The following is a 26,457-nucleotide window of genomic DNA, read 5'->3' as shown; positions in this document are numbered from 1 at the left end:
CTCACAACGGGTTTGGGTCGGATCATTCTGCCAGCGCGCTGCTGAGAGGAACGGAGCTGAGATGAGGATCCAACGCGGAGCAGGAAAACAGGCAGACAGGTGAGCACATTCAAAGGGTTTTAATACTGAAGCACGCTGGACAATGAAACAATGATCCGACACAGTACAAAGAACAGACAGGGTTTAAATACAGGAGGGTTGGGAGCTAAGGTGATTGGGAAACGAGAGGCAGGTGGGAGTAATCAACGAGACACAAGGCTGAACTAAACGGGGAGACATGACCGGGTGTGACACACGCATCCAAAACTCACCATTCTCATTTTAGCTCCATTCAGTCACAGGTTTGCTTTTAAACAAGTTTAATATCAAAACTGTTGAAAATTGTCATTAAAATTGCCACCCATGAATTGTCATTTTATAATTGTCGTTTCAAATCTTTCCCGTTTTAAATTGTTAGTAATAAAATTTCTTCATTTTTAAACTTGCCTCATTATTAAAACGAAACACAGAAAAGGCACAAGTTTCTGGTTATTTGAAAGCAAAGATCCTAGCTTCTGATTTAAAATAACTTTTGCTATTAAATTTAATTATCTGAATTATTGCTCAATAACTTTGAATAGTTGTTTAATAATTGTGAATTGTTTAGTTCAGTTAATTTTTGTTTCAAACGTTTCACACTGTAGCGTGATGAAGGTTCTCTGATTTGTGGCAAAGGTCACATTTGCCCAGCTGGGTCAAGCTGGGTCAAACAGTACTTTTGAATCCACAGATTAACCCAAGGAGCCACGATGTCTGCTCAAGATCATAACACCATCTGCTGTTCCGTGCCAAAAGAACACTGCAAGTCGTGATATAATAATTAGATAATAATTAATAATCTCATTGATTTTATAACTGTTTAATATAATCATCATAAAATGGTCACTTGGTCCAATATAAAGGTATTTTAAATACATGAAACGAATGAATGCTTTGGGTATAATAATGATTAATTATAATAATGATTATGATGACAGTAAAAGATGTGTTCAGCATATCAGAAGGTCAAGTTCACCTTATCCAGCTAACACAGAGTCCAGATAAACAATAACTGCATCACATGTTTTTGACGCATGATCAAGCTTTCTTCCGGAGAGAGTGGGAGTGGTCTGAGAGCTTTTAGTTAAACTAACCATCACAGATTCCATCCAGTTCTGAAACAAAACTGAGGACCCAAGGACAGCCGCCCTGACCCTCTGCCTGCTGTTCTAGTCACGCCGACCAGAATAGCCAAAGAATAAATGAAACTGTCACCAGCTAACGAAGACTCTACCAGAGTCATTGATTTCTGAAGTTAAGTTAAGAAGAGAACACTCCATCTGCCAAACGCTTCATAAACCGTGTACCCAGGACAACTCTGGACCAGACGATTGGACACTCGCGTCTTCCCTGCCAGCCCCGAGTCTCATCTTGGATGAATCACCATCCTCCTGATCTCCGGATCCACAAGAGGGTCCTGTTTGGGTGTGTCAGGACTCAGGTATCTCCCGGCTGACCTTCGGACCACAACTCCCGACATGCCCCTCGTGGGGAGCTCCCAGCGTGCTCCTCGCGGGGATTCCCTCCACGTCACAGCCAAGCAAGGCTATATATGGAAGACGCCGTGACCGGCTTCTCATCTCAGTCATCGTTTCTTCCTCACAGAGATACGACCAGAGAAATAATAAAACTGTTAAACGTCTCACCTTGTTCGTCTCCTTCATCCAGTCTGATCAGCCTGACAGGATGACTGAGATCCGAGTAGATTCGACGGAGATCGATCGTCTCCGCCACGAGAACGTGCAGCTGCGTTCCATGGTAGATCAGCTCAACACCAAGGTGAACTCCTTGTCCGACCACACCCTGCGTCTATCCACGGCTCTCACGGCTCTCCAACAACAGGCAAACGATCAGCAGCAACAGATCGCTGCACTCCAGCAGCCAACCCGCTCTGCTCCTAGGGAGGAGCCCCACTTCAGCCTGCCGGAGAGGTGGAACGGGGAGACGGGGAGCCCCGATGGTCTGCTCGCCACGCTGGACATGCAGTTCGAGTGCCAACCTGGACGCTACCCATCTGCGCGCTCCCGAGTGGCACATCTCACCTCCCTGCTCTCCGGACGCGCCGCGGAGTGGGCTGCTGCGCTTTACAATTCCAAATCCCCTGCCTGCAACGACTATGCTGCGTTTGTGTCCGCTCTCCGGAAGACCTTTGTTCCCCCCAGCAGCGAAGTGGGAGCAGAGACACGCCTTCTCAAACTCCGCCAGCGAGAACGCTCGGTGTGCGCTTATGCGTCGGAGTTTCGCACCATCTCCGCCAAGCTGCAGTGGAATGACTCCGCTCTGCGGGCCGCCTTCCTGGAGGGGCTGGCACCCTACATCCGTGATGAGTTGGCGGGAAGGGAGCTGCCTCAGACCCTGGATGAGGTGGTTGATCTGGCGCTGCGCATCGACCAGCGGGTTCTGGTTCGACCCAAGTTATCCACGCGTCCACCCAGGACGCCGGTGCCTCGCCCTCGTTCACCCACGCCAGCTCCTGTACCCATGCTGGCGGAGGAGCCCATGCAGCTCGGCCACCTTCCCCCCGAGGAGAGACTACGACGGTGGCGCGAGGAACTCTGTGCCTACTGTGGCTCTCCCGACCACCGACACCTGGACTGCCCGCTACGATCGGGAAACGGGGGGCCCCACTGAGTATTGGGGTCGCTCAGTCTGGGTCTTCTTCTACCCCTGTCGCTACTAACCGTCTCCTTATTCCTGTCACCCTCCTCCATGGTGAGGCCTCACTCCACGTAAACGCATTGGTGGACTCGGGGGCCGCGGACAATTTCATGGACCTAGATCTGGCAAAACGCCTACAGATCCCCCTACAACCCCTGGAGAGAGTTATACCAGTGACCTCGGTGGACGGTAGGCCTCTCCAACCCTACCCAGTCCGAGACCGAACCCAGTCACTCCGTATGATCACCCAAGGCCACCAGGAGACCCTCCATTTCCTGGTCATTTCTGCTCCCTCTTCTCCTCTAATCCTGGCCCTGGCTCCGTCTCCACGACCCTCATATTTCCTGGTCCCAGAACCGCCTGCTGGGCTGGGGGACCTCGTGCCAGACCCACCTCGTTCCTCCTCCATCCTCGGCGGGTCTTCCGGACGGGGGCCCCGGCTCCACACCGCCCCACCTGCCGCTGCCCTATCGGGACCTGGCCGCGGTGTTCGACAAGCGGCGCGCCACCTCCCTGCCACCTCACCGGCCATATGATATGGAGATCAAGCTGCTACCCGGAACCAGTCCTCCCCGCGGGCGCCTTTTCTCTCTCACACCTCCCGAGACCAAAGCGATGGAAGAATACATCGCCCAGGCCCTCCAGCAGGGGTTCATCCGACCCTCCTCCTCTCCGGGTGCCGCTGGCTTCTTCTTCGTGAAGAAAAAGGAAGGCGATCTTCGCCCCTGCATAGACTATCGGGGTCTGAACAAGATCACGGTTAAGGACCGCCATCCTCTGCCGCTCCTCACTACCGCTCTGGATGCCATCTCCCAGGCACGGATCTTTACGAAACTGGATCTCCGGAGCGCCTACAATCTGGTCCGTATAAAGGCCGGGGATGAGTGGAAGACCGCGTTCATAACACCCACCGGCCACTGGGAGTACCTGGTTATGCCCTTCGGACTATGCAATAGCCCTGCTGTCTTCCAACGTCTCATTAATGATGTCCTCCGCGACATGCTGGGACGGTGGGTGTTCGCCTATCTGGACGATATACTGATCTACTCCAAATCCGAGGCCGAACACATCCATCATGTTCACGCCGTCCTGACCCGGCTCCTGGACCACAACCTGTACTGTAAACCCGAGAAATGCTCCTTCCATCAGCAGTCCATATCCTTCCTGGGCTACATGATCTCGGACAAAGGGATAACCATGGACCCTCAGAAAATCCAGGCGGTGAAGGACTGGCCCTTGCCAACCAGCCTGAAACAACTGCAGAGTTTTCTGGGTTTCTGCAACTTTTACCGCCGTTTTATAAAGAACTATAGCACCCTCGTAGCCCCTCTCACCTCTCTCACTCGACCAGGCTCCCCTGGCCAGCTGTTTCGTCTAACTCCCGACGCCATTCGGGCCTTCCGCCACCTGGTCACCCGCTTTACCTCGGCCCCGATCCTCCGCCATCCAGATCCTGCAGTTCCCTTTGTGGTCGAGGTCGACGCCTCTGACGTCGGCGCCGGCGCCATCCTGTCTCAAGGCGGGCCCGACGACAGGCTCCATCCCTGCGCCTACTTCTCCAGGAAGTTTTCCACCACCCAGCAGAAGTACGGTGTGGGCGACCGTGAGTTACTGGCCATAAAATGGGCATTGGAGGAATGGAGGCAGTGGCTTCTGGGCACCACTCGGCCTTTCACGATCTGGACTGACCATCAGAACCTGACCCACATTAAATCTGCCAAGCAGCTTAACCCTTGCCAGGCTCGCTGGGCCCTCTTCTTTGAACCCTACGACTTCCATCTCGCCTACCGCCCGGGAGCCAAGAACCAGAAGGCGGACACCCTCTCCCGCCAATTCACCCACTCCACGCCCTCGTCCGAGCCAGCGCCAATCCTCCCGGAACACCGCTTCCTGGGCCAACTGAGGTGGCCGTTGGAGGAAGCTATCCAGAACGCCCTCCGGGACGACCCCGCGCCTCCAGAGACCCCCGCGGGTCGCCTCTATGTCCCCAGGGCGTTGTCCTGGGCCCAATCATCACGCCTGTCTGGCCACGCTGGTTTCTCCAGAACTCTTAAATTCCTCCAGCGAGCCCTCTGGTGGCCAGGCATGGCGAGGGATGTGAAAGAATACACCAGCGCCTGTGACGTCTGTGCCCGCTCCAAGAACCCCAACCAGGCCTCGGCTGGTGCCCTCCGACCTCTTCCGGTGCCCAGCCGCCCCAGGTCCCACGTGGGGCTGGACTTCGTCACGGGTCTCCCGCCGGTCAATAACCTCAACACTGTCATGACGGTTACGGACCGCTTTTCCAAGTCTGTCCATTTCATCGCCCTTCCGGGTCTCCCCTCAGCCCAACGCACAGCGGAACTGTTCCTGGAGAACGTGGTGCGCCTCCACAGGTTCCCAGTCGACGTGGTCTCGGATCGGGGGCCCCAGTTCACGGCCCGGTTCTGGAAAGCTTTCTGTCGGCTGATGGGAGCATCGGTCAGTCTATCTTCAGGCTACCACCCGCAGACCAATGGCCAGACGGAGCGGGCTAACCAACAGCTGGGTCGGTACCTTCGTTGTTTTGTCTCGGCTCAACCCTCGCAGTGGCCTAAATACCTCCTCTGGGCGGAGCTGTCCCACAATCTTCACACCTCATCTGCCACTCGGCTGTCCCCTTTCGAGGTCTGCTATGGCTTCCAGCCCCCGGTCTTTGCCCACCAAGAACCCGAGGTCGCCGTTCCGGCAGCGGAAGCCATGGTGAGACGCTGCAAGAGCGCCTGGATCAAAGCACGAGCCTCCATAACCAGAGCTAACACCAGCTATGCTCACCAGCATCTCCGTCGACACCGTCCTGGTCCCTCCTATGCTCCTGGGGACAAGGTCTGGGTGTCCACGGCTGACCTTCGGGTCCGTGCCGGGTCCAAGAAACTCGCCCCTCGGTTCCTCGGCCCATACCCCATCCAAAGGGTCATCAACCCGGTCACGTACCGGTTGCGGCTGCCGGCTACTCTCCGCATCCATCCCACCTTCCATACCTCCCGGCTGAAGCCCTACGTGGAGTCCTCCCTTCTCCCGCCTCCGGCTCCGGCGCCGCCTCCTGCCCGCTTCCTCGACGGTGAGCCTATCTACACCGTCCGGCGCATCCTGGACGCTCGCCGCAGGGGTCGGGGCTGGCAGTACCTGGTGGACTGGAAGGACTATGGCCCCGAGGAACGCTCCTGGGAGCCGGCTTGGTCCATCCTGGACCCTTCCCTGATCTCTGACTTCTGGGTCCGCCGGGGTCGCCCTGGGACTTCTGGAGCCGTCCCTGGACCGGGGGGTCCTGTCAGGACTCAGGTATCTCCCGGCTGACCTTCGGACCACAACTCCCGACATGCCCCTCGTGGGGAGCTCCCAGCGTGCTCCTCGCGGGGATTCCCTCCACGTCACAGCCAAGCAAGGCTATATATGGAAGACGCCGTGACCGGCTTCTCATCTCAGTCATCGTTTCTTCCTCACAGAGATACGACCAGAGAAATAATAAAACTGTTAAACGTCTCACCTTGTTCGTCTCCTTCATCCAGTCTGATCAGCCTGACAGGGTGAGGTAGAACACGAGGATGCGTTTGATGCTGTTTCTCTCAAAATAACTCAGTTATCCGCAAAACATCCATTCCATCCAGAACGCTTTTCATTCTTCCTGAGAGAAACCTTCTGAGAACTTCATTCACGCATCCAAAACTCACCATTCTCATTTTAGCTCCAATCAGTCACAGGTTTGCTTTTAAACAAGTTTAATATCAAAACTGTTGAAAATTGTCATTAAAATTGCCACCCATGAATTGTCATTTTATAATTGTCGTTTCAAATCTTTCAGTTTAAAATTTGTTAGTAATAAATTTCTTCATTTTTAAACTTGCCTCATTATTGAAACGAAACACAGAAAAGGTATAATATTTCTGGTTATTTGAAAGCAAAGATCCTAGCTTCTGATTTAAAATAACTTTTGCTATTAAATTTAATTATCTAAATTAAACATTAATCTTTGGATTGAAATCAGATCAAACAGGTTGATGTATGAACGTAGACCGATATATAAGTATCCGGAATATTTATATATATATGATAGAAGCTTCATAGGTTAATCTGATTGGTCATCTTTCAGAATCTCCACTGCATAGCAACAGAGGTTATTTCAGTGTGCAGATTTAACTCTACAACACATATATCATTACAAAATCTAATTCCATTATTTGTTTGAAAAGGAGCAGGCAGAAGTATTTACCGTATTTACTGGACTATAAGCCGCTACTTTTTTCCCACGCTTTGAGCCATGCGGCTCATAATGAGGTGCGGCTTTACTGAAGATGTTCCTTCACCTGCCACTAGGGGGCGCTTTAGCAGAAAGTGAAACAGGTGGAAGTCAAAAGTGGAAATCGAAGAAAGTGCTCATTTTAATTTAGCACATGCAAGCAGCCGGCACGACGAAGAATCTGTTTCAAATCCATACCCCCTCATCATGGTAACTACACGTATGAGTTCATATGATGCCGCATTTAAGTTGAAGGCCATGGATCTGGCAGTAAAGGAGGGAAACAGTGCTGCCACACGTAAGCTTGGCATGAATGAATCCATGGTTCGGCGCAGGAGACGGCAGCGGGATGAACTCATTCAAGCCAGCTTCACCCGGGGATGATGACAGCAACACGGACAGTGACACTGACATCGCCACAGAAAAGGTATGTGACGAAGCTCTTCTGAGGCTGTTCAACTCCGACACTGAAGAAGAGGACTTGAATGGCTTTAGTGTGCAAGAGGAAGATGAGAGCGAATGACTTCTTCTGGTAGGCAAGTGTGTTTTATTTACTAACCAAGCATGTTTGTGTGCATATTTTATTTTCCAATCATCCAGGGCTTATTAATGCTGTGTCAGCGCTGTTCTTTTCTTCTAAACATGCATGCAAATTTTTAGAGCGTTTTCATTATTATTTGAAGAGTCACAGAACATTGTGTTCTATGATGATGTAAATGCCAAAAATACCAAAAGAAAGACTAGACTCACTTCTTACATCAGGAAGAATCAGGGTGTTTCTAGCGTTATCTGTTCGATCATAAACCGTTGTCAAATTGTGAGCTGCAGAAGCTTTTCCCGTTTGCACCTCACTTTTTTCACAGCAGTGTCCCAAAACGGTCTCCTACATGGATTTTCTGCTTCCTGATCACGTGACATGTGACATACGTGGATTAAGATCAGCTTTAGAGACGCAATGTTAATTTTTACGTTGCGGGGGCTCGTTCCGACGCCCACCCTGTAAAAAAATGCAATTGACGATTTTCTGAGTCTTTAGTAATCAATGGCAGCGAGCAGCTGGATTTAAAATGATGGCTTTTGTCGTCAATGGCAGTAAATGAGTTAAACTCAAAGCCGTCAGGCACCAGTTTTCAAATGAAAACAGCTCATAATAGAATAAGAAATCCATCTCTAAATTATGTAGCATGTCACTTTGCTCAACTGCTTCTATTTCATATCGGCGTTTTAGGTACAAAGGTTCCTGGAAGCACTTCATGCTTCTTATTGACAGATATAAGGTGATGACCCGTCATTACCCAACAGACAACAGTGCATGTAGGTTAGGTTGATAGTGGTCGGGAACAAATATTAGCTTAGACATATTGAGAAAAAAGGGTCAAGACTTTGTCGAAGACAAGTCAAATACAGGACAAAGTAAAAATGTGTGTCTTTTGTCCCCATGAAACCATAAAGGAATTAAAGTTTGGGGATATTACTTCTCAGATTATTTAATCTACACTTAAATCTTGTAAATGATGGAAGTGATCTGAGTTTTAAAAATACAGTTGCGTAACTAGTGATCAAAAACACACCATGATCAATAGTCTTGTGTATTTTTGAAAGAAAACAGATTGATTAAGAAATGTTGTCTTTCCTTTTAATCCTGAATTTCAGAATTGGAGCAAAGGCAGGAGAGAGAAGCTCTAGGGGCAGCCAAAGGTATCACAACACACCTGCTGAGCAGAAATTTGGATTACCTGCACCGTAATCTGCACTCAAGACAGCATGCTCACAGACAAGTGTTCACTTAACAGAGAATCAATAAAGATTGAGAGGATTTGGTGAAATGTCTTTAGCTAAAAAAAACACTTAGAAACATGGAAAAATTCAAATTTTTAGCAAGATAATCAAATGACAAATTAAAGAACCAAACAAATGTTTGTGTAACAAGCAAGCAAATCTAGCTCCGCTCAATAAGAAATGACAAACAAACAAAAAAGATACTTACAGTATTTTACAAAATGTAATCTTTCTATAATGTGTGAAATGTGGTCTTTTGTGTTGCTCCTTGTGTAAAATATTTAAAAGTTTTTCTTTCACTGTTTTTTTGGATGTTTTTCCCCCCATTATGCAATTGCATTTTTGTAAATGTTCTTTCTTGTGTGTGTGATCCCTTTTGTGAGAGGCTGTGTTCCCCCTGTTGTGCAACTGTGCACTGGTAAATGTGAATGGATGTTCTTGGAAGCGGCACATTTCTGTGGTAATTCGTTTTCTGAAAAGTTGTTTTGGGGTTTTATTTTTGCTCCTGTAATTTTGTCATTATGTCCTCTGTGATGTTGTTGCGTTTAGCACATCAGAGCCACGGCGCGGGCGTGATGCAAGAATCCTGATTGCATGCTGCCCACGATGATGTGCTTCTATGCCTGGTTTAGTAGAATAAATGTACTTTATGTTTTCGAACAAATGGACCAGTTTTGCTGCATCCATCAACATGACTGGAAGCAAATCTAATCATAAAAAAGAACCGAGATGTTACAAGGAGGTAAGACGAGGTGAGACAACTTGATGTTTACAACTGTACCTACATCTAAAGGGTACCAAAATTTGTGCTTCTATTTCAGCTGTACATAATGTGCCATATCAAACATTTTCTGGTGGATGTATGCCATTCATAAAATGTTGATTTTATACATAAGAGCTAAAAAAAATTTCATAACCATTTGTTTATATTTCCGCATAAATTTTTTAAATAAATTTTTGCTGAGGTAAATTGTTTATGTATTTATAAATGTAAATAAAGTTGTGTTTGAACACCTTGAAAACCTTGGAAGACTTTTTTTATTAAAACCTGGAAATGTTACATAGTTGAAGCGTCAGAATACAACCGTGTAATTAATCAGGTTATGAGTGTGCAAGTAAAGCTCTTGAGGTCTCTTTTTTTTTAGGTAAATTACAAAAAGATTTATTAGGCATCTACAAATGTTTTACACTCTTGATGGAAGAAAGCCTACATACTGTCCATTTGGATCTGGGAAACGATCTCTAATTTTCCACACACAACATGAAGGTATAACAATTCTAACACCTGGTCCCAGAAGGCCATACTGCCAGACAATAAAGTTCCTGTATGCAGCATAGCGGAACTGCCTATGGCTTTCTCCCAGATCGTGGATGTCAACCTCCGCTCTAAGGTCGATCCAGATTCGTCAGGCCAGTCTCAATGCACCTTCATTCAAGATGTATAAGTCCATGTGTGGCAACAGTGATGTACAGTTCTGTGGTTGTTGTTGACAGCATTTTTGTTCCAGCGGTGTTGCCATATTTCCGCACTGTAGACAGACACACCAGCTGGGTGACTGTGGAGGACAAGGTCCAGGTTGTGGGTGATCAGGGGTGAGACTCATCAGGTCAAAGATGAAACTAGGTTCCCGTGTGAGACATCTTTGTAGAAGCTGTTGGCACTCTTCTAGCGTCAGTCACTTTATCCTAGCCTGTGAATGCAAAATCACACTTTTAAATTGTTGTGATTGGCTAATGGACTCACAAAACTTTCAAATACTACATGTTACAGGCATAAGGAACTTGAGTGCAAAATGTTTGGAATAAAATCAAGTACATTCACAACAATTTTCTGTGTATTCACTGTAGAACAATGTAACTCATAATGTTGGATGGAGCAGAGTATGTTATGAATACGTTAGAATAAATCCACATAACATATTTCACACATTCAAAATCGGGATAATCATGCAGATGAAATAATTGGACTCGTAATGGAGCAAAAAAAGCTCCAAAAAAAGCTTTGCTTTTGGCGTTTATTGCGCAAAATTATAAGTTAGTAGTTAGATATGCACGCATACCTCTTCCACTGCCACCAACTGTTGCCGGAGTTGTTGGACTCTTTCTAAGTCATCCCGTGTAAGGTCAGCGAGCAGACCCCCACGGGTTCTAGCTTGACCTCGAACTTGACGTCAACCTCTGACACGGCTGCCACCTTCCCTCTCTCGGCCCGCGCCATGCAGCAATCGTTTCGGCGTCTGCTCTATTTTTTTCGCGAGCCGCCGGTGAACCGCGTCAATTCTGGCAGGAAGTCAAACCTAGACATAAGAGGCAGGCCGGTAAATTTAACAAAATAAAGCATTTCAAAATACAATTCCGCGATAGTGTTCGTAAACAGACACTGCATAAAAACCACACACACACACACACACACAGCGAACTTTTGTGTGTGTGACCACATGAAGGGGGTGCGGTTTTGGGTGTATTTCAACCGGAGCAAAAAGGACAGAGAGGCAGAAAATCGTAGGCCATTTATTAACAACTGGTTCACACCATAGGTTCACACACACATACAAACACACACACAAAAACAGCAAGGGGGAGGGGGGTTTCGAGGAAAAGAGCAGAGAAAAAGCAGAGAGGAAATGGAGGACACCAAGTGGTTAAAAGAAAAACTACGAGGCGCGCCTCGACCGGAGCGGAGAAACAAGCGTCTGGTCTGAACTGAGGAGCAGCGGCCGAATTGCGTGAGCGCTTCGCCTCCCGGCGCTTCGGCGCCGGTGTGTCCCCGGCCTTAACCTTACACGTGTGACATAAAAGTTCCATTCAATCAAATTCCATTCAAAGCTAGGTCTCATTTCCAATAACAGATGGTTATACAGATACATTCATTAACATAGAACTGTGTAAAATCAATGCTAATTGCATGCAGACTTTAAATGTATGCCCTACTTTGTCACTCATTCCTCAGACAAGGTTTGTTGACTTGAAAAGGCAGACAGGGACTCTATTGGAGTCTCCATCTTCTCCCTCCTTCTTCCCGACTAGACTCAAACAACCCATGAGATGTCGCCATTTAAACGTCATGAGCTATCTCATTATTTTTTAGTTATGAAACGCGCTATTTTGAGGAATGTTCTCGTTAAAAGGCCTTTTATATTTCTTTTGTGCGTTCGTTCTTTGCAATCCATTAAATTCCATTGTTTGGTTCTTCTCTAAACACAGCGCATTGATTTGTTTTTACCTTATTTAGCTGACAAGCTTTGGCTAACACTGTAGCTATCCTCAGATCACCGTGTTTAATACTCTGTGTTTAGAAAAGAACCAACCAACGGGACTTTTATAATGTTATTACGAGAAAGTTTCTTGTTAAAACGAGATTTACATCATGTTATATCGAGAAACATACTCATTATTACCAAATACTTCTATATTTTTTCCCGCACTGACGGCAATACGCTTCTGTAACGCTTGTATTGAATGATGCTGCGGACAAAAGATGCTGGTAATCCAAGGTGATGCATTGGGTTCCATGCTGCCACATCTATGGATTAAGCCTAAAGGAAACTACAAAATGGTTGCTTAGTAACTACAACTCAAATTCTTGACAAATTTAAAAGGAGCAGGCCTCCGTTTTAAGGATTCAACAACATAATTTATTCTCAATCTTACCTCACTTTCAACCACACAGAGCATGAGACAGTGTTTCTGTAATAGGGAGATGGTGAGTGTGTGCATCCTACCTGAGTAGTTCTCTGAATCTTCATTAGCCAGTGTACGAAGACTGGTTTGGGCTGGATGCCTGCCACTCAGTGCTTTGCTGCAGGTGCTGTCCAGGCTGTTTTTCTGGGATGTCCTTGTATGACCCAAGCTCTCATGCCAAATACCAGACTGTCTAATGAATGCAGGGCTCTAGCAGGCTCAAGCCTTGATCTGTTTAGATATAAAGAGAGAGGAGGCTGGGGGCGGGGGGGGCAGGGAGGAGACACATTTTCACATTGAACAGGGGAGCTTTAATAGATACTCAAATGTTGAAAATATGGTGATCAGAACATCTGTGAGCTAGAAGAATACATTTGTTTAGAAATGTTTGTTTTATAGTTGGATTTTACTTAAAAAGGATGTAATTCAGTCAGTATGTGATGTCATGGAGGTGTAGTCGAGCCAGTGTCTTCCTGAGCTGCGAAGTCAGACAACTAAATATACACACTTTCAGAAAGAATCAGACTAAAATGGAACATAGATCGATTTTTTGTAAAAAAAATGAAAAAAAAAAATTGAAGGCCTGTTCACATAAGGCATTTACCACTATTTTCCATCGACATCTATACTGGACAATTCATTTCCATAGGCTCCAATGACACATTTTTGAGGGGAAATGGGAGGTGGCCACCACCGCCATTTTGACCGTGTCACAGGTTCCGTCAAGCCCAGACAATTCCATAAAAGGGAAGAGAGGTGGAGCTGAGGGTGGGGCTGTAAGCCTGGGATCAACTGATGACACCCGGTCGAACTAGCTACAAGCTAACCTGAAGCTAACCCAAAGCTAACGCGGAGGTGGGAGCTAAGCTAACGGAGGTAGCTACCTAGCTACAACCGGAGTTAACTGTGCACAACACCAGAGCTTCTGAGTCAGAGATACGCCGGGCTGACCGCTGGTAAAACCGGGTGGAACACAGAGGTCTCCCGAGAGCTCCACAAGCCGGCAGCCCGCGCAGCAGACAGAAGCCGCTGTGATCAGAGATGCGCTGAGCTGAGGGGAGAACCGGGTGGAAAACAGAGGGCTCCCGAGAGCTCCACAAGCCGATAGTCGGAACCCAGCTCCACCAACATGTAATATTTCAACCCATTTTCTAAAGTGCAGCATTATATTAAATGCACTGGGTTTTACCCTATTACATTTAAATTTCATGGTTAAACAGTACATGTTAAAATCTAAGCTCAGCTCGGCAGTGACCTAAAATACATAAATATAATTTTACTTACCGAAAAAAATGAAGTGGAGACTCCTTGGATGCTCTATTAGTGCAATTAATGCCACAGCAAGCCATTACGTCCAACAATTGCACAAAAAATATCCAAAAAGAATACACAAACGCTACAACTAAAGGTCTAAGTTGAGAGATTGTAAATGGCGGAACATTTCCAGGCGAGGCCGAGGCTCAGGTTGAGGCCTTTCGCCAGAGCTAGCTCTGCGGTCACGTGGGTCTGATGCTCATTAATTATTCAGAATTTTAGGCTTTTAATACACTTAAACAGAAGAGTGAGAAAAAAATTCACCCCCCTCAGAGTTGTCATGAGTGTAAACTAGATAATTTAAACCAAAAACATGTTTTGGTACCAGGCTGTAAACATGTTTATTTCTGCTGTGAAATTGGTATTTTAACATGGGAGTCAATGAGGATTAGCTCGCTTCTGACACCAGCCCCTAGTGGATGAGGGTGGAACAGCAATTTATTTAACTTCCGCATTGGCCTCAATTTCTGTCCCGCATTGTGGGGGCTTGATATTTTCTTACAAATTTTTGTCATGAAATATCTTAATTGTTTCATTTTGTCCGCAATCTTCTGAATTTTTTTCTAATTCAATCACACAAAATTTTGTTTTTGTTGCTAGCTCTTGACTATGTATGTCTACTGTTTCTTCATCTTTCTTTTGCTATTGTTAACTCTTGATATTTATTTACTCTACTTGCTCCACTTGTTTATCTTATTTATGCAACGTCTTGGATTACAGAACGATGTACAAAAATATACCGTTGCAATGTTTCTGGTGTACCTGACAATGAATTTGAAATATGAACTTAGAAAAGGGGTTTGGCAAACAAATGAGTTAAACGAGTTAAGTAAGGTGATTTCCAAACATTTTCAAAGGGTTTTTTTGCATTTTGTGTTTCAAGATCAGATTCCAAAACAATTTAGCAGAATTTTCCTCTCGAAAGTCAAAAACGAAATATTAACAAACCTTCTGAGATGTTGGTGGCAAAACTGGAAATACATTTTTAAGTAAAATTTCTAAGACACTTGTGACAAAATTGCAATATAGAAGTTTGTACAAGTGTCACAGGGTTTTTAAAATGATTGTCATAGGCAGTGCTTGAAGAGGGGATGAAAAAGAATAAGTGACCACACACTTATTTTTTTGTGTGTGTGTGTGTGTGTGTGTGGGGGGGGGGGGTTACCTGGAGACAGACAGATTTGCTTCAGTAATTCTTAACTTTTTAACTTATAAATGGCCGCTCTCACTACTGCTGTCGATCTAACCCATCCTTTCCACCGGAGCCGTGATGGAGCCGTCAGCAGCATGTTACTGCAGCAGCACGTCATAGCTGCTGATAGGAACCGCTGTGGTCAACAGAACCTTTTCCACCGGAGCCATCAGCAGCGCGAGTCGGCCGCGTCTCAGGAGCAACATGTCGCGGCCCTTACGCGCCGGTTCTGTTTTCTATGCGCTACGCCTCTGAAACGGGTCAAGTTCGACATTTTGGGGGAAGGAAAGACAGGAAATCGGACGTGGAGACAGAGCGAAGCTTCCTGAGATTTTCAGAATAAAGAAACTTACTTCTTTCTGGTTGGTTTACTTTAAAAACAAAGTTATCACCTAGCTAGCGGTCTCCTTTGTTTTTCCATAATGGATGATGAAAGGTTGATTACTGAAGTGGTGAAGTACCCAATCCTGTTTGATCCCAGTCACAGTTTTTATAAACTGTGACTGGGTTATCAAGAAGGATAACACATGGAGTGACGTATCTGCGGTTTTGGGGCAAGATGGTGAGTTATGTGAGCCATGTTGTAGTTTTCTCCTGCTTGTTGTTGTGTTTACTGACGAAGTCACGCCTGATTTTGCTAATGTTATGTGACTTCGTGCTCTGTCGGTGACAGCTGCTCCCCTGCTGCTTCGCGTCTCGTGGGAAGGGCCAAGCAGCAGCTTACGCGAGCAAGACGTGCTGCTGACGGCCAGGGGCGGCGTTAGGCCCGGCTACTTGGGCTCAAGCCCCGGATGTTCTATGAAAAGCCCCAGATCTAAATCGTGGAAGTAACATGCAGTACCAAAGTCCAACAGAGAGGGAGCAGCTGGCAATAGTTTGTATACAGCCTGCCTGAGCCTCCACCACTGAAGAAGAAGCCCTTCAGCAGCCGGCTTCTTCTACACTCTCTGCCTGAAACGCATGAGTGAAGATGGACATAAGGACGTTTTTTAGACCAAAAAGTACGGCGACAGAACCCCAGCTTTGATGAGACTGGTGTTGACTCAGGTTTGTGAGTCTTATTTGAAAATATTGGTTGTGCTGCTGGTTTGCCTAAAGTTAGCTTACTATCAGGTAAAGTTGCTGGAGAAAGAAAGGGAATATTTACTATCATCTCACACTAAACACTAACAAGAACAATACTCTGCCCTGAATATGCTGAATATGTAGCTTCAGATTAAAAATGATGTGGTACAAGACAAATATATATGATGTTGACTAGTGCGTGTCACATGTGTGTGCGAGTGTGCGCGCGTGTGTGTTAAGCCCCAGATCTTCTTCAGTCCTAAATCCGCCCCTGGTGACGGCTTCGGTGGAAAGGAGGGGTAACTTGTAGTGACGTGATGTTCACGATCGAATCAAATCCTTTGAAGAGGTTTTCAAAGTGAACGAAGAGAGCCGACTCCTTGTAGAGAACCCTTCATCTTGTCTTCCAGTGACCCCCCACTCCCACCGACTTCAGCAGTACACTAAATCCCAACCCCAGACCATCGCCACCCTGCGCGCTCTCGTGGATATTTCCACAACCCTCAACCCCACTCCCATTCTCACAGCTCCACTTTGTCAAACAACTCCCTTTAAAGAGCCATATTTCCCATCACTACTAACTTTGTCAAAGTTGGTCAGCCCTCTGGGGGGCCCTAGTGGCTTGGGGGCCAAAGCAATTGTCTGCCCTGCCCATTGGCATGCAGCACCTCCGGCCCCAAGTAACCCCAGATCAGTTCACAGGCACATGGAGGGAGCATTTTGTAAAAACAATTCAAGCATTCTTCCACGTGTCAAGGTCCTCATACTCTCAGGCTTCTTCCACCCACAAATCTCTAATTAATGGGAAAGAAAATTTGTTGCTCCAATTTTTTTACAACGTTCAAAATTCCAGCAACACAAGGACACGAGACCCTTCATGAACGCTTCTAAACATTTCAGAGATCCTTTGTGAATGCCGCTAATTTGTCACGACCAGCTGCAGCCCAGTACAGTACTGGTTCCAGTGCACACGCTCTCACCCTGGATGCTCCTATTTTCCATGAAGTTTATACGAGGACTCCCTGAAAGTTTTCCATGAATCTAGACCTGCTCAGTGCTTAACCCCTTGTGCAACCTCCTAGAATAAAGCAAAGCATTGCTTGACATAAGCTTGATAAAAATCAAGAAGCCTTCCTACCAGGAACTGACTAAACTTTCCAGATAAGTTCCGTTAACGTTTCCTGCTGGACATTACATGAGGTCAGAGTTGAGAAGTTCCTAGCGTGAGTGCAGCAGCATGATCTAGGAAACGAAAGTGAAGGTAAGTTGATTCCCTGCTCATCCTATCATGTACTTATGGTCTACTTAGCAAAGTGTGTGTGCCTGTGTGTGTTTGAGATAGAGGACAAAGTGCACAATTTAAAGAGCTGAGTGTTTGTATGCTGACAATATTTACCAAAGTTAATGAGCTTAGGTGATTTAGTACTTCTGTGACGACCTCACAAAGCGGTTAGGCCTCACGAGGCTAAACTCCAACTGATCTGTAAAGCCTGCATGGGCAGGAAGTCCTCCACCAGCCAAGCACAGACACCATATCTTCCCTTGGCCTGCATGTAAACAATTAAAGGACGTAAATGGACAAATCCAGATCAGTCAAACAGGGCAGTGTGTAAAACGGAATTCAGAGAACCCAGTGATTACAGGGCTATAAGTGCTTTCTGTGTCACGGTCTAAAATCAGACACTCCTTGTACGTGAGTGCTAATACTTCCTTTTATGGTAAGTACCTTCTTTGGCTACATTTCTAAAACCTTTAAGTCAAACGAAATCCGAGGTGTCGAATCTAATGAGAGCCAGTTCTTGGTAAGCTGTGAGCTTCCCTTTTTTGACACAATGAAACTGAGTGATTGCATATGGATCTCTGTCTGACTCATGTCTGGGTTTCATCCACTTCATTAGAAAATGAAACAACTAAGTACTGAGAACTGTAAAGTAAAATGATCTCATTTGTTTATTTTTTGGCAAGATCGGCAAAAAGATTTCAAGAAATCAGATTTGGACTCCAGACTGTATTACATCAGAGTGACTGTCTTGATGTAATCAATACGAATTCATCAAAAAGCATTTTTAACCGCATCATTTCATTAAAGGGACTTTTCGGACTTTTTAACTTTTATGCTCGCGATTGCCCCCTCAGGCCAAAAGCGTAACGTAGTAGGCTTGTGCACGAGGCGCGCATGCACACTCCTTAATGAAAACAACAGCTGAGACAGTCCCGTGTGTGTGTGTGTGTGTGTGTGTGTGTGTGTGTGTGTGTGTGTGTGTGTGTGTGTGTGTGCGTGTGTGTGTGCGTGTGTGTGTGTGTGTGTGTGTGTGTGTGTGTGTGTGTGTGTGTGTGTGTGTGTGTGTGTGTGTGTGTGTGTGTGCGTGTGTGTGTGCGCGTGTGTGTGTGTGGCCCGTAGGACAGAGGACAGGAGAACGCGCAGCTAATTAATTAAATAATTTGGTTCTGTAGCTTTCTCTTCAGCACAGCCGACAAAGGTTTATGATGGGTCAGTCCTCCTGCATGCTCAGATCATTCCCTTCCCTTGCTTGAAAAATTGTTCCAAAATGAAAGTTGAACCCACATCTTTTTTATCTGTGAATTCAATGCCGTTCGGCGAGTCTCAAATAAAAAATTTGGGCATCTTACTGTAAAAAAATATACCATTAATGTAAAAAAGAAACTCTAAATGAACTATGTTCACATCCAGAATCAAACCCAGGTCTTCTGCATGGGAGTCACACATCTTACAAGGTGAGCTACACTCTGGTAACATTCATAGTATCTGTAACTTTTATATCCTTGATGACAGCTGAAACAACGTTCAAAGAACGGTTCGGAGTGAAAATGGCTATTTTGTTGCTAATTTGCAGGAAATATCTAGAAGAAAGTTCTACAGAAAGTAGCTAAGGGTCCTCAGAAATGTAGCTAGCTTTGTCACTAGGCGTTAGGAACAGCGACAAAGTGGCACTGCCTCTCTCTCTGCTGCTAAAGCTACGGATAGCAAATGCTACGGGCTATGCCTGAGCGTGAACGCGCATGAAGCAGCCTGCTCGACCCGAGCATCTCTCTTTTTCTGTGATTTTACAGAAAAACAGGCAATCACAGTAAAAATGCCAGGGCTCATTCTACAGGACCAGGGCATTGCAGGAGAATGTATGAAGAAGACATTTATTATTTCTATACATGTTTTGGCTGTCAAACTTCCATAATGTCCCTTTAAGTTACAAATTTAGCTGTGTTATATTTTCTATTTGTAGCTTTAATCTAACAAGCTGTTCTGTAATTCCTCAGTAAGTTTACTGTAATCTGAACCAGGGAAACTTAATAATAACCCTTTACTACCTTGGACTTGTGCTGTCTTTTATACCATTTGCTGGCCTGTGATGATGGATCCCACCTGGTATCCATTTATAACATTTGCTTACAAAGCAAAACGACTTCAGCAGATGTTTATAGAAGTGCACCTGGTGTGTCAAAGAGGTACATCTGGTTTGTTATGGTCGTTTAACACCAGGTTGTTTGTTGTTTTCAGGGTTTTGTGCATCACCATCAGAGGCCTCCAGTGCAAGAGCTGCCAAGCTCCCACAAGTGGTTTTAATCAGGCTGCATAGATCTGGCAGGTGTCTTTCATGGCTATGCGTGAAAAAATAGATGGTGTCAACCCATTAAACCTTGATCATTCTTTTATTGGGTGCATTTATTGGTTTTCTGAGCAATTAAACAATTTAATGAACCCAAACCGCCGAGACGACAGTGGCGCCATTACATAATCATTTAAAAGGAAATGGATTATATACAGAAATATAATTTTGTTTGATGCTGAAGGACACGAACCAGACAAGTGTGAATCACTGGGTCTTTATCACCACAGTATTAAATGTTGATGTTGCAAGTACAAACAACTTGTTTAAAACCTCAGCAAACTCAAAAATGGCTTGTACCGAGTCAAACTCACTAATATTGAGCTTTAATTTGCTTTACTTAATTATTACATTAGGTTGCATGCAATGATGTTGGCAACATTTGACAAAAATTGGTTATAACTATTATTTCCAACAGTAATATGATAAAACTCGAGCATAAGCCCTGTATTTCTTTATATAAATGGTCTGTTACCTCATTTGGCATCTTTTGTTAAACTTTGTTGCTTAATCTCAAATTTATTTTATAAAGATCAATTTAACAAAATATTTTTTTAGCATCTGAGACCGTGGTCTTGAGTCAGAAAAGGGTAGAATGCAGGGGCGGATTTAGGATTGAAGAAGATCCGGGGCAAACACAAGCGCGTACACAAGTGACACATCACTAGTGAACATCATATATATTTGTCTTGTACCACATAATTTTTAATCTGAAGCTACATATTAAGCATATTCAGGGCAGAGTATTGTTCCTGTTAGTGTTTAGTGTGAGATGATAGTAAATATTCCCTTTCTTTCTCCAACAACGTTACCTGATAGTAAGCTAACTTTAGGCAAACCAGCAGCACAACAAATATTTTCAAATAAGACTCACAAACCTGAGTCAACACCAGTATCATCAAAGCTGGGGTTCTGTTGTTGTACTTTTTGTCTAAAAAACGTCCTTATGTCCATCTTCACTCATGCGTTTCAGGCAGAGACTGTAGAAGAAGCCGGCTGCTGAAGGGCTTCTTCTTCAGTGGTGGAGGCTCAGGCAGGCTGTATACAAACTACTGCCAGCTGCTCCCTCTCTGTTGGCCTTTGGTACTGCATGTTACTTCCGCGTTTTAGATCCGGGGCTTTTCATAAAACATTCGGGGCTTCAGCCCAAGTAGCCGGGCTTAACGCCGCCCCTGGTAGAATGCCTTTTCCAGGTCAGGGATGAGGTCCTTCCTCAGTTGGAGAGTTTCGGGGTCTTGTCCATGACGAGTGAGGGAAAGATGGAGCATGAGATTGATAAGCTGCCTCTGCAGACATTTTCGTCGTCTTCTGGTGCCGACCCCGTAACAGCCATCGCACTCATAGAACTGGGATGAAGAAAATAGGCCACAGAAACCAAATTTGACCACAAGGATGTCATTATTACTTCATTTTTACATATTACACCTTTAGGGCAATCTTAGACTAGAAATATGCACAGCAGTTGCAATTTCTTTGAACATCTTAGGTGTGTTCTTGCTGTGTCGTATCTCTAATTCCATGCTGTCGTTCTTTTTTAAAACACAGTACAGTTTTGTTACCTGTTTTCCCGCTTCGTTTAGTTTGCGGCTGCAAACTTCCTCAGGCTGACGCTGATGGTGGCGTCACTTCCTTCTCCGTTTATCCGCGGGCAGCAGAGGACGTTGTCGCCCTCTGCTGCCCGCTCTCCCCTCTCCGACGATGCAGTCCCATGCGCGGTCCAACGTGTAAACTCCATCGTCTCTGTTCATGGTCCCACATCCACGTCTCCTTATCTCGATTGCTTCTTTTATCCATCTTTTGTATTTTTGTTGTTCGGTGTTTATGATCCTATGGGTTAGGTGGAGTAGATGGAGTAGATAAATCTCAGTGAGTTCCCCCTGAATCAGTAGCTTAACCGAAACAGTTGAATAGGGAGTCACTGGCAATGCACGGGCCGTCGCGTGTCACTCTAGAACTCCCCTCCAGTTGTTGGTTCGTCTTAATGAACAGTAAAAGAGTAGAGTAGAAAAACATGAAAAAACAGAATCAAAAAGAAAGTGAGAAGAAGAACAGAATAGAGAACCAGAGGAAACAAGGAGGAAACCAAGGTGGACCCAGATTTGGTAGAGACCAAGTAACAGACATGGTGTCGTAGTGTTACGTTCAACCACATCCGAGCCGGAGTATAGGGTTAGGGTTATGCAGTGATCTGTTACGGCTGACCTCTTTATTGTGCTTTCTGCTTCTTCTTTTGCTGCTCTTGCGTGTGCAATTTCTGCCCGTCTTTCCTCACGGAGCCAAGCTTCATCAGTTCCTGGTTCACATTTGTGCACTTGTACCTTTTTGTGGCGGAATCCCATCTATCCACGCTTTCTCTGTAACTTCGCAACATCCTTCATAAAGCCTTGAATATATTTTGTCAGAGACAAGAGGCCATTTGTTTTGGTTTGTTGGGAAGTTTTGGGGTCTCCAACCATGGTGGCGCAGAGAGAGATTGGGTTGGAGGAGAGGGAGCTGAGGGAGGGATGAATGGACGCACGTTGATTTTGTTACGAGCCCAGAAATCGCATGTTCTCCATCTCGTTAACACCTGCTAGGTGGTGGAAAGTTTCAGGGTGAGGTAAAGCGTTTCAGGGTCAACACCAGACTGTTTCCCTTTTATGTCGAAGCGGACAAAACGGACTCAGCATAATGGATTTTATAATTCCGTATTTGGTTTAATTAAAATTCTGTTTACCAAACAAACCAAGAAACACTGTGAATACAAAAGAACAGGACATGAAACAAGAACAATTAAGAGACTCGAATTGAATAGGCCATTAAAATCTAATGGTGCCCTCTTAACTCCAGCTCACTTTTTGCCAGAAATGTGGACAAAAATGTGTTTGTGTGAATGACTCCGGGTTGCAATCGCTTCATCAGCAGCTCGTTTATCCGAGGGTTTTCTGCTGAGTTCACCTCCTGATCCTTGGAATTGACTCAGATGCCAGTTAGTGTGAATCCAGCGCCGCCTAGTGGCGGTTTGGTCCGTCAGGACGAGCAGAATCAAAGTAAAAAATAAATAAATAAATAAATAAATAAACTTTCAACATTAACAGAAACGACGGAGTGCTTGCCAGTAAGGAGAAATTAAATTAAATTAAAACAGCTCTGTGGTGGTATTTAACAGACATTTAGACTGTGTGAGGCCAGAAACCCCCCCCCCCCCCCCCCCCCCATGCCCCTGAAGCCAGAGTTGACGGGAGGTAATCCCCACCATGTGAGTGGGCGGTGCGGGAACCGGAGGCGTGCGTTTTTGTGTTTTTAATTTTTTTTTTCTATTATTCAAATGCAGCCGTACCTATAAAAGGAGTGCCTGCCTGCGTCAGATAGTTCTCTCCAATGGCTAAAGGTGACTAAATATTAGTAGTGCCAGTCTCGCCCTATCGGCAGGGGATGAGATGATGGACGACTCCGGTGGAGTCCAAATGGCGAGGACGCTGAAACACGCAGCCCTGTGCCTGATGCTGCTGCCCCGGTTCCTCCTGGCCGCCGTCATGCTCTGGCTCCTGGATTTCTTGTGCATCAGGAGGAAAGTGCTGCTGAAAATGGGCGAGCGACAGGACGGGCCGGACGACCCGCCGGTGTGCGTGTCCGACTACAACAAGATGTTCACCTGGGAGTCGCTCAGGGCCGTGTGGCACGGCCAAAAACTGGACTTTCTCAAATCTGCGCACCTCGGGCAGGCTGCGCCCAACACCGAGGTGGTGCTGGTCCAGGAGCGAAAGCAGGTCCGACTCCTGGACTGCATGAAAGGGAAGAGACCGCTCATTCTGAACTTTGGCAGCTGCTCCTGACCGCCGTTCATGACGCGCCTGGCGGCGTTTCAGCGCGTCGTGCGGCAGTACGCGGACATTGCGGACTTTTTGGTTGTATATATCGAAGAGGCGCATCCCTCGGACGGGTGGGTGAGCTCGGACGCGCCGTACCAGATCCCCAAGCACCGCTGCTTGGAGGACCGGTTGAGAGCCGCTCAGCTGATGCTCACTGAGATACCGGGGAGTAACATGGTGGTGGACAACATGGATAACTCGTCCAACGCCGCGTACGGAGCCTACTTTGAGAGACTTTACATCGTGATGGATGAGACGGTGGTTTATCAGGGAGGCAGGGGTCCGGAGGGGTACCGGATCTCGGAGCTGAAATGCTGGCTGGAGCAGTACAGGAAGGAGCTGCTGGTTTCCCAAACAGCAGTCCTGTGCGTGTAGCTGATTCCCCAACATCCAGATGCTGCTAAAACCGTCACACATGGCACATAGGTCGCTTAAAACATCCAGAACTCTTAACAGATATAGAAGATTTCATGATGACGCATCTAGATCTCATTTAGACTGTCAGGTTGTGCGTCATGACGTTAATTGATCGCTATTTTCTTGGATTTTTTTATGATGGAAAAATGTTAAAGCAGTTGAATTTAGCTTCAGTTGGTGATCACTTTATTTTTCTACTGTGTGTGTGTGTGTGTGTGTGTGTGTGTGTGTGTGTGTGTGTGTGCGTGCGCGCGTGTGCGTGTTTGAGAAAGCGAGAGAACATGAGTTCAGGCTGAAATCTTCCTCTGGCGTCTGTGTGAAGTTCGGTTTTTAAACGGCGCATCCAGAAAACCGACACTGATGTTCCTGACACCAGCAGCGGGACCACATGAGCTGGATGCTCTCCTCACTGCTCGACTGTGATGTTGAAACGATGTAACTGAACAAAATGTTTGTAATAAATAACAGATTGCACATCCGAGAAAGTCCAGTTTTTGGCCGTGCCACACGGCCCTGATGTTCACTGGAAGACCTTAAACGTATCAATTTTTGCGCGCTCCTTATTTTTTTCCCTTAAATTTGATGCTCAGTTGTTGTTTTTATTTTTTTCTATTTTAATATGTTTTTTTTATTAATATTTTATTTGCGCTATAGCATTCATAGCTTATTTTCTCTAAGACTGTTCTGATTTTGTGGCACATCGGGACTAGATTTCAGGAAAAAATATATATAATTCATTTGGTTTTATTCACACATTTCATAAACTACTGGGATGCTTTTATTTTTGTAAGCTGTTCATTAGAAATAAGAACCGATATTGTGGATAAATGATTTTCATAAAAAATAATGAATAAATTATCTTTTCTGGCAGGGAATTTCTTTCAAATCATTCATACGCATATTCATATTCATCATCTTTGAAATTTCTCAAGAGAAAATACAATTAGACTGTTTGGATTGTCCTTGTCTGCCACACACACACACACACACGTATTGTGATTTTATGGAGCAAATTACAAGCACACAGTAGAATCTCAGGCCACCGACAGCATTCACGTCACTTCTAATCCTAATTGCATCTCTCTGTGTGTGTGTGTGTGTGTGTCCCAAGGCATTGATTGTTGCAAGCCATGAGAGGTGAACTGAGAACATGGGAAGCTGGCACGTGCCGTCTGTCTTCTGCTTCCAGAAATCAACAAAAAACCTTTTTCCCACCTTTGTGATAAAAAACTACGATAAAGCCAGATAAGACAGTCAGTCAATCAACAATGCTTTTAAAACTGTGACCTGAGATTGACTGACATCGCCGAGAGAAACATTTTTTCTCTCACTATCAGGCATCGAGCTGCAGGTCACAGAATCCACGCAGCAAAAAGATACTGAACTTGTTTCTTTTCAAACTTTTTGTTGCATTCAGTTAGGCGCACATGCAAAAACCAAAGAGAAGCCTGGCACGTTGTTGGGACCTATTAGGAGATTAGGGTTGTCTTATTTGGCCAAATGCTGCAGATCTTTTCTGCTTGAATAGAAGCGGCACAGAATTAAAGCAAATCATATTTCAGAGTGGAAAACATGCCATCCGAGTACATGAAGTACCAGACGCAAAAACAGCAAGCAGCTGATATCTTAATGATTACAAAACTCATAAACCAGCAACCGTTTTATCATGTGAGAGGCTGAATTGATTTTTAGATTTTATGTTCTGGTGTTTATTTTTTACAGGGAGTGCAGAATTATTAGGCAAGTTGTATTTTTGAGGAATAATTTTATTATTGAACAACAACCATGTTCTCAATGAACCCAAACAACTCATTAATATCAAAGCTGAATGTTTCTGGAAGTAGTTTTTAGTTTTAGCTATTTTAGGGGGATATCTGTGTGTGCAGGTGACTATTACTGTGCATAATTATTAGGCAACTTAACAAAAAACAAATATATACCCATTTCAATTATTTATTTTTACCAGTGAAACCAATATAACATCTCCACATTCCCAAATATACATTTCTGACATTCAAAAACTATACAAAAACAAATCAGCGACCAATATAGCCACCTTTCTTTGCAAGGACACTCAAAAGCCTGCCATCCATGGATTCTGTCAGTGTTTTGATCTGTTCACCATCAACATTGCGTGCAGCAGCAACCACAGCCTCCCAGACACTGTTCAGAGAGGTGTACTGTTTTCCCTCCTTGTAAATCTCACATTTGATGATGGACCACAGGTTCTCAATGGGGTTCAGATCAGGTGAACAAGGAGGCCATGTCATTAGTTTTTCTTCTTTATACCCTTTCTTGCCAGCCACGCTGTGGAGTACTTGGGCGCGTGTGATGGAGCATTGTCCTGCATGAAAATCATGTTTTTCTTGAAGGATGCAGACTTCTTCCTGTACCACTGCTTGAAGAAGGTGTCTTCCAGAAACTGGCAGTAGGACTGGGAGTTGAGCTTGACTCCATCCTCAACCCGAAAAGGCCCCACAAGCTCATCTTTGATGATACTAGCCCAAACCAGTACTCCACCTCCACCTTGCTGGCGTCTGA

At 45.4% G+C, this 26,457-nt stretch overlaps 1 protein-coding gene and 1 long non-coding RNA gene across 2 annotated transcripts; one reads left to right on the top strand and one right to left on the bottom strand.

Annotated features, from left to right (window-relative positions):
* Positions 1 to 9,798: 9,798 nt before the first annotated feature.
* On the bottom strand, positions 9,799 to 17,315 carry LOC139066361 (uncharacterized). Its single transcript, XR_011519261.1, has 4 exons — positions 17,161 to 17,315; positions 12,493 to 12,708; positions 10,831 to 11,067; positions 9,799 to 10,461 (listed from the first exon to the last, which is right to left on the bottom strand). It is a non-coding gene; the product is annotated as an uncharacterized lncRNA (long non-coding RNA).
* Positions 17,316 to 22,899: 5,584 nt separating this feature from the next.
* On the top strand, positions 22,900 to 24,009 carry LOC107378073 (thyroxine 5-deiodinase-like). Its single transcript, XM_015948090.3, has one exon. The coding sequence runs from the start codon at positions 23,068 to 23,070 to the stop codon at positions 23,872 to 23,874; it is 807 nt and encodes a 268-aa protein (XP_015803576.1). The 5' UTR covers positions 22,900 to 23,067; the 3' UTR covers positions 23,875 to 24,009.
* The last annotated feature ends 2,448 nt before the right edge of the window (positions 24,010 to 26,457 follow it).

This window comes from Nothobranchius furzeri, chromosome 2 (genome assembly GCF_043380555.1).
Source record: "Nothobranchius furzeri strain GRZ-AD chromosome 2, NfurGRZ-RIMD1, whole genome shotgun sequence".
Classification (NCBI taxonomy): domain Eukaryota; kingdom Metazoa; phylum Chordata; class Actinopteri; order Cyprinodontiformes; family Nothobranchiidae; genus Nothobranchius; species Nothobranchius furzeri.
Note: the sequence above shows the minus strand (reverse complement) of the source record. Positions and strands in the feature narration are given on the sequence as shown.